This window comes from Pterocles gutturalis, unplaced genomic scaffold, assembly GCF_000699245.1.
Source record: "Pterocles gutturalis isolate BGI_N339 unplaced genomic scaffold, ASM69924v1 scaffold43096, whole genome shotgun sequence".
Classification (NCBI taxonomy): Eukaryota; Metazoa; Chordata; class Aves; order Pterocliformes; family Pteroclidae; genus Pterocles; species Pterocles gutturalis.
The window spans coordinates 1-9,137 of NW_010101976.1; the positions used below are offsets into that span (position 1 = coordinate 1).

At 42.0% G+C, this 9,137-nt stretch overlaps 1 protein-coding gene across 1 annotated transcript; it reads right to left on the reverse strand.

The window, feature by feature from the left end:
* Nucleotides 1–5,835: 5,835 nt before the first annotated feature.
* Nucleotides 5,836–7,701, reverse strand: RMI1 (RecQ mediated genome instability 1). Its single transcript, XM_010085038.1, has one exon. It carries the CDS (start codon nt 7,699–7,701, stop codon nt 5,836–5,838), a length of 1,866 nt encoding a protein of 621 aa, XP_010083340.1.
* Between the last annotated feature and the right edge of the window lie 1,436 nt (nt 7,702–9,137).

Below are 9,137 nucleotides of genomic sequence, written 5' to 3' on the forward strand. Positions count from 1 at the left end.
CCCTTTAATTCTCTCCCCTATCCTCAGCTGTGGGGGGAGGGAATTGCGTGAGTGGGTGTGTGGTTTGGCCCCCAGCCAAGGGCTAACCCATTACAGTAAGTAAATAACATCTCTGCGCTTCAGGAGATCTGACTGCAGCTTATTTCAGGATCTACTTGGATCCAATGGGAGACTGCCCAGGCAGGCAGAAAGGCCCAGGACAGCCGGTTGCTTTTCAGGATAAGTTATTTGAAGCATACAAACACTGGACAGTGCAGAAAACCAAGCTGGTGTGGCAGGATGCCAGCACAGATGGGCAGGCAACCCCTGACTGAGCCGAGCCGTGAAAAGGAAGTACGTGGAAGGAATTTCAGGACAAATACGGGGACACTGGTAAAGCATACAGCGAAGAGAAGAGCAACAAACAGGGCTTCTGCAGGTGCATGAGGAGCAGAAGGAACACTGAGGAAAATGAGGTTCACTGTTCAGCAAGCAAGGGCACCTACTGACAAGTGACATGGGAAAGACTGAAGTACCCAATGCTTGTTTTGGGGTTTTTTTTTGCCTTGTTTTTCACTGGTTAAGGTCTGCTTTCTGGCATCCCATTTCCACAAGCTTAATAACAGGATCTGCAGAAAAGCAGTAAGACCCACTGCAAGGGACGGGACAAGGAGACCATCACACATCGAGGGGCCAGTGCCCCACACCAGGGTCAACCCGAGAGGCCCAGGCCTGCGCTGCATGCCCGGCCCCATCTCCCGCCTGCCTTGGCCGCACCAAGCGGTGGGAGTGGTGCCAGAGGAGCTGGTGGGCAGCTCCTGCTTCCTGCCACAGATTGTGTCACCTGCGTGGCCTGGCCTTTATCCGGAAACGTTAGCTCTAAGAACTAGCATTTCAAATGGTACTTTACAGAGTCACAGTGTCTTTCTTGCTGAGACCACACATACTCACACCTCCCGGTAAAAAGGCAGCGCTGCACCCTGTGGACACATACTGCTCACCATGGGAGCAGGCAGAGCACCACAAGGCCCACTCTCTATGATATTGCAAACGTCAGGGCAATCGGGAGGTTCTCGATGACTGTAAACAGGCAAACATCTTGCTCACCTTCAGGGAGGATTCAGGGAACTACCAACTGGGCAGCCTGCCCTTGGTCCCAGAGGTTAGGGCAGATCCTCCCTGAATCCACACCTGGGCACTTGTAGGAGGTGGTGACTGGGAACAGCCAGCACGGGTCTACAAATGTCAAGTCACATCTGCCCAGCCTGATTCCCTCCAGGAAGAGGATTCTGATTGCATCGATAAGCCAGGGACAAGCTACCAGACATGGCAGGGAGGAGCAGGGGGAAGAAAAGGAAAGCAAGCAGTCAGTACTAGACAACCAGTACTGTATGGGCTGGACACATGGACTGATAGAAACCTCCTTACATTCAACAAAGGCAAATGTGAAGTTCTTCATCTTAGCAGAAATAACCCCATGCAACAGTATGGGTTGGGGGCTAATTCGTTAGAAAGCTTTACAGAGTAAGACCCATGCACCCTGTGGGCAGGTTGAACGTCAGTCAGCAGTGCGACCTTGCAGGGTCAACAACCAGCCACATACCAGGCTCTGTCAGAGCAGCAAGGAGTTCCAAGAAAGCGAGCCACCTTCTGCTTTCAGCACGTGTGCATGTGGAGTACCAGGTCCTATTTAGAGTTCCCTAGCACAAGAAAGCCACTGACATAGTGAAGCAGGTGACCAGCAGACAGCTGCCAAGGTGGTCCAGGAGGGGGAGCACACGCCACTCCCTGGAGATGATGAGAGAACCGGGTTTGGTTGGCCTTAAGAGAGTCTAAGAATCTGAAGCATGTCAAATTCTGACAGCAACACATTGCAATATCACCCTGTTAGAAAACACAGTGTAAACAGGGAAAAAAATCCGCAAGGAAAAATAAGATTTAAAAGTGACACACTGAAACAAAAGTATGCTACACATACATTTAGATGAGAAGCTGATTTATAGGAAGCTTCTGCATCTTCTGTTGGATTAAAGAGTTGCAATGTCAGGGTGCCCTCAACCTCTCATTTGCTGTCATTACTGTTGGCATTCTGTTCCTTCTAGGGCCATAATGCAGAGAATCAAATCTGAAATGAGATATACTATCCCCATTTTTAAGTCATTTTTACCCTTTCCTCCCAGGTAAATACATTTAAGTTTGCTGGCCACCAGATAACACAGAAGTACTGTACTGTAAAAGCTTGAAGCTACTACCTTTTTGTTCTAAACAGAGATGCTTGACATAATTACAGCAAGACATTAAGAAATAGGGCTTAATATTTAGAATTAAACATTATGTTTACTGTTCTACCTAATCATGTTCCATACTCAGCTACTCCAAAAATTTCACTTACTGATATGACCTGAAATACATAATTCTTTCAGTGTGAAGCCACAGTACTGAAGCAGTACAGCACACCCTTTAAGAAATCCCTTAACATTCCTAACTGGTATTTTAAAATGACATTATCTCCACTAGCTGTTGCTTCCTTAGAACACTGCCTTCATTCAACAAGAAGGAAGTTGCTGGATTGTAATGACATGCATCATTGCAGCCAAACTAGTATCCGGTAGGACTAGGCTAGTCCTCAAGCTGTTCTTGTCAGCCTACTTTATTTGGAAACCTGACATATTCTTTGGTCTAGCCATTGCCTTGTTGTACAGTTTGAGAGTGAATACCTTTAAAGAAAGTCAGGCACAGCAAAGTTTCAAGAACTTTCTTTTTTCTACTATCTTGCCTTAGGGACAGAGCTTTTAAATGGGACATTCTGATGCAGCTACCTGGCATCACCATAGCCAATTTATTTTTTTATTTTCTTTAATAACTGTAAGAAAGGCAGGAAGAGCAAACTTTCATCATTAATATAGTAACATCCAAGTCATTGTGTGCAAACATTGTAGGTTTTGTTCTTAAAAACTGAAGTTAGTTGGAAGTTTCCATTGTGATCAGCAATGAAAAAATGTAGTTTATATTTCCATTAATATGAAAACACTCCTGAAGAAGACAGCTTCTGGAACTGCACATAGTCAGATACACTACAGGTGCAGAAGTCTACTTAGCAGCTGAAAGAATGTTAGCAAGAAAATGTGAGTTTGTAAAGTAGCATGAAGAAGAGAGGACAAAAAGAGCAGGAATTGCTTTCTGCTAGAATGGTACATTGAACTCATGAGAGCAGCTGCCATGACAATCGCCTTCAGCAGCTCATACAGGAATTCTGTCACATGCTCCAGTAGCAGTGTGGCCATATCTCTGAACAAGATCACTAGCAGGGTCAGTTGGGGTTGCAGCCTGTTCTCTGAATTCAGCCTGTAAGAACCCTAATTACCTGAAGGACTGCGACATGCACCACTGCTTGACACACTGAGGCAATATACACACGCAATGCACACACACAGCACAAAAGCGTTAATACTGGTAATAGGCAAGTTGGTTCCCAAAGCCAATAAAGCGGCTAAAGCATGCACCTGGTACACACAGCCACATATGCCATTTTCTGTTTGATGTACTGCTCTTAATTAAGCATGCTTTCTCAAAATCACTTTATTTCATTGCTTTTCTTGTCTGAAAAATCTACACAATACTCTTCATTAATTCTGAATGCTTAAACAGAGATCTGGACTTATTATACACCAGAAAAGTGCACTGAAATATCTGCAGAGCAGTCAAGCTCTAAACATCTAGCAGTACTGAGATTTACCTTCTTGCTTGCACTGGAGAACCAGCACAGGAGTAGCCTTCCAGAAAGAACATTCCAATAATGAATACAAGGACAACGGGTGGAGGGAGTAGGGGTGCGGGGGGAAGGAAAAAAAAAATGGAAAAGTCAGACAAGTAATTGTGCCTATAAGGCAGGGTAGGGGGGAACAGGGCAGGGACAGGAAGATGACAAGACGCATGAACTTCATTTAGCAGAGACGACTAATTTGATACTTAATTAGATTCTGCTTAAGCACTTTGAATGACATTCCTCTTGCTTTTCACAAGTAGAATAAAATCAGTGGATTCTATGTTTAGCTTGAACTTCAGTTACTCCTATATTTCTACATGGTAAGACCAAAACTTCAAAGGAAGCTTCCATGACTCATCATAAAATAAATGTTTCCATAAAACTGCACTACATGTTTACAGTCAGCTGTATTACTTTTACAAGGATTACATAAGATGAAGCTTGGTCAACTTCCTACCAACAATTTTTTGAAACTATAACTAAAGACCCAGCAGTACAGGTTCCACACAAAAGCTTTTGCTGTTACAGTTCTAAACGATGCACGATTCCCAACAGCCTCAGCAAATAAACCCAAAGATGACTCATGGGGTTATGGTTTGCTCAGGTTTTCTTCAGAGTGGGGATGAAAAGGGGAGGAGAGGAAGGAAAGGGACACAGGAATTTATGCATTTCTAAACTAAAATAAAGCTTAGAAAAGCTCATGCCCTGAGCCTGAAAAATCTCAAGATTTCCCCTCCTCCACTTTTACCTTACTTAGCAAATTACCTCACTTAGCAAATTACCGCGAGTTTTCCTTAGGTCACTTGGGGTCTCAAAGGATGCATCTCAACTGGGGATGGGGCAGTAGGGCAATACTGACAGCATCTCACAGAAATTCCCAACAGTCTAACACATTGCTCAGAGAAAGAAAAGGCTCTCAAAACAGGTACTGACAGTCCAATTGAAAAAAAAAAAAAAAATCCCTCTCCCAGCTACCAGCTTTATATTCTTTGCAAACACTATCAACAATGTGCAGACTTCTGTCATTGGTCCCCTACCTCTGGCAGAACTTTAATTCTTCTAATTTCAAAGGAAAAAGAAAAAGAAAAAAAGAAGGGGAAAGGTTGGAAAGAAGGGAAAGGCTGGAAAGAAGGAAAAGCAGGAACACAAAAATCACAATCAATTTCTGATGCTCCATACACCCAGCAAGGTGTATATTTTTCTTTAATACTTTAATATCTTTCTTTTTGTACATTCTAAAAGCAGAAATTTAAAAAATAATCAAAATTAAGACCAACATTAAATATACATATGCAACAGGTTTGTAGCACCAGCATCAGACTACTCTATGAAAAGGTCAGACAAGCAATCAGAGTTAATGAATAAGGTTACCTGTGGGTTCAAAACTATTAGGAATGATTAACATTAACATGACAAAAAATATTTTCCCCATACATTATAATAATTTTCTGTTAATAAAAGATTAAAAAAATATTTGTCACTTTTTAGATTTTTTGAAAATATACAGCTTTTTATCTCATTTATGTATAGGGCTGTTCCCCACTGCTACTTGACCATTGAGAAGAAAATCTTTCATTTCCCTAAAAACACACTGCATATGTATTCAAGTTTTCAGGTTGACATAGTCAGAAGTGACTGCATTTAAGCAATAATTCTTTGTTGAAATTTACTCAACCGCTTTCCTCCAAGAAAAGACTTATAGTCTCCTATAGCTACCTTTTAAAAATCACGTAAATAATGATCCTTGAAAAAGTATAACAAGATGGTTTGCTCGTTGTTATCCATTTCTTCACAAGTTCTGCTACTCCAGATCACCAGTCAAGGACACAGAGGATTTTGCAAAATGAAAATGATAGATGAACACTTTAAATCAAGACAGAAATATTTGAAAGCTTATTTCAATGCTATCATCATAAGAAACAAACTGCTAAGTTTTGCTCCAACAAGTCATCTCTTCTCTCACTTTTCTATTAATCTTCCTGATAAGAGAAAAGGCATACCGCTTAACTTTAAAATTTAACTTTCAGCAGTCCTTCAGGGGAAGTCTGTCTTAAACGCTTCCTAATATACAGTCTGCAAGTTTGCACACATTATTTATTCAAACGTTTCTTCAACTGTTCTAGATGCCTTGCATCAGCATCCTGGAGAACTAATACACTGGCTTTAGACTGAAGTGGATTAAACTCTATAGTCATCAAACAACAGAGATCTATCAGTTGTTTTTGACACTTCTCTAAACCATCCTTAAGCTTCAGATGTAAAGCTGGATCCTTTCTCATCCTATTCATTTCGGGTACTGAAAAACCAATCAAACTTGTTAGAATATCATCAGCAAAATCTACTTCAAGATAACCTGAACCATCAGAAATTTTTGCCTTTATACCCCAGGACCCATTGCTGCTTGTGAGATTTCCAGTGAGAGTAACAATAAAACACTTAACTTTCACAATTGTAACAGTTTCTGTTTTTTTTGCAAGGAGAATTGAAATATATGTAAAAGGTGGAGAATCTAAAGCTAAATGAGTTTCTACTGCTCTGCAAGGAAAGTTCTGTGAATCATGCTTCTGCTGATCTGCTTCTGAGGAAAATACAGGATCATTATTTAACATCCTGCTGTCAGAAGTCTGCTGGGATTTACATCTGCTCTCGTCTATGTCTGTATCATTCTGCCTCTCTTCAGGAGGATTTTCCAAACAAAAATCTGCAGAACTGCAGGGCTGTACACTCTTGTGCTGTGAAAAGCTACCAGTACTATTTCCAGCTCCATCAAATACTGTTCTTCCAAAAGTCTTTTGCTTGCTGGTAGCTTCTACAGGCTTATCTCTCTCATTCACGTAATCTTTTTTACAAGTCCCAATTAAAGATGAATTGCAGGAGGTTCTAGATATAAGTGGAACTCTCTCAGTGACTAAACCTGTGTTTCTGTTCATCACCACTGGCGGCACTTCTTCCAGCTCTCTTTCCATCTCTTCTTCCAGAAGAAAGTCCTCTTCTAAAGGAAAGTCATTTAAGAAGCCATCAGCAGATTCTATGGGAGGCGAAACTTGCTGCTCAGAATGAGGCAAAGGACTTCCAGATTCCCACAGCAAAACGGGATTGTGTGCAGTCAGTGAACCTGAGGCTGTACTAACACTGTTGCTTCTACTGCAGTATCCGCTTTCTAAAAATATTCTGTTGTTTAAAGTAAATTCATTATTTCCATCAAGACTGGCTAAAAGCTCTTCATCTGAAGGGCCTACAGTTTGTTCTAATTCATCCACAGGCCTTGAAACAATTTGGTTGTGACCAGCTTGTCCAACAGAATTAGGGTTTTCGGTTTCTCCAATTAATCTAGCAAGGACTCTTTCCTGAGAATATTCCTCCAGAAGAACATCTACTTCACCCCCCAATAGTTTCACATTTTCTGGTTTAAGCAGAAGGACTCCAAGACGATACGCAATATTACCCTGTACAGTGATTTTTGTACCAGGAGGAAGATTACTGTGGAGGACAGGCACTGGTTGATACTCCATGCCCTGAATTTGATGTATCCCATCAGTTAGTTGCAGCATCAGCATTCGAGTAGGCTTTGCTTCCCAGGGCTTCTGGAATGTCTGAGTACTGGCTGTTACTTCTTCATTTACAGTATTTTTCCCTTTTAGCTTCTGAAACTGGGAATATGCTGGCTGACTAACATCAACCAGTGAATCAATCTGTATGGAGTAGAACCCTGACAACTCTCCTTTGGGAGCATCTAAGATGCAGTCAGGCAAAATGGGATATTCCAAATCTCTTAGATCAGTGAGAAGCCATTGCTCAAATACCTGCCTGTTAATCTGAGCTTGACTTAAGTTACTACTGCTGTTTTCCTCCTGGATCCAGCTAATACATGCTTCCAGCCATGCCAAAGGAACTTTAACATGCCATGTGGATGAAAGCCAAGTTTCCACTCTTGCTGCAATGTTAGATGTAGACATTTTCTTTTAGGTTAAGAGAGTTAATTCCCTACAAAAAAAAAAAAAAAAAAAAAAAAAAGACATTTACTCTTCTGACAATAGCTAAATTTATGACATGTCTCTTGCTCATATTATATAGAAATTTGCTCTCAATTCATAGTTCAGCTATTTTAAGTGTGACAACATGTGAGCAATTTAAATTAAAAACACTTCTACAGATAGAGATAAATACGGATTTTCAATATTCAAAGTTTCAATTGGCATAAAAAGTATGTGCAGTTTACTCATAACGGAGTATTAGGAAAGTATGGAGACTTTACAAGCAGTCATCTGCTTGGTGACTTCTCCTCTTCTGTTGATTTAATTAGAAACATACAACTGAAAGCCTTTTGTTATAGATGGAAAGTAAATGGACTAAAAAAAAACAGCAGCAGGTTGTTATATATATGTCTTCTATTTTTTTGTTGTTGTTGTTTTATTTCTGTGGGTGCTGCTGTTAATACCCAGTTCACTGTAGAAACTGACTTGTGAAGTTATTCTCCCTTTTCATCAGCACTGCTATAAAAAGAAGAGACCCCCATCTACAACTGAAACAAGCTGGCCTCTGTGAGCAATTGTATCATTGGGTGACTTTTACACTGTAACTGGATGAAAACTTTGTACCCAATAACAGAAAGCCAGCTTGAAATACCATTGTCATCTAGAGACCCAGTCCAGGGTTTGGCTGCAATAGCACCAAGTCTTGTCAGTCATGATCTCAGGAACATCAGTGGCTAATAAGCTCTGGCTTCTTAATAGTTTAGAAGGTAGCTATGCACAAAGAGAACAGAACAGAGTAGAACACAGTAGTTCAGTTGGAATAGACCTACAACAATCATCTAGTCCAACTGCGTGACCACTTCAGGGCTGACCAAAAGTTAAATAATGTTATAATCATTGCCCAGTGCTCCAGTCTCTCCAGGTCCCTCTGCAAGGCCTCTTGTCCCTCGAATCAGCAGCACCTCCCAGTTTGGTCCCATCAGCAAAGCTGCTAACGGTGCATTCAACTCCTGCATCCAGACCGTTGATCCAAACATTGACGACATAGTAGGCGGCATAGCTGTGTCTGGATCCTCTTTAACTCCTTAGAAAGGATGACCAAGGAGCTAAACCTCCCTACAGAGTGCAGCGAAAGCAAAAATTATCATAATTCAGAAACACCAGGTGTGGGTTTCCTTGCCACCACAACCTGCAGCGAAGAAAACCCACCCTGTCTCCGAGTCCTCCCCAAAGCTCCACCGCTCTGAGGACACCCTACAGTTACCTAACCGAAGCACCAGCGCTGCTTCGCGGGACGGGGCCCTGACGGGGGCTGAGAGCAAGGGGGGGCGAAGCGGGGAGGTGCAGCAGCCCACAGCCCCTCAGAGGGGCTGGGCCACCCGCACTTACCGGGACAAGCAGGCGGTACCGGCGGGGCG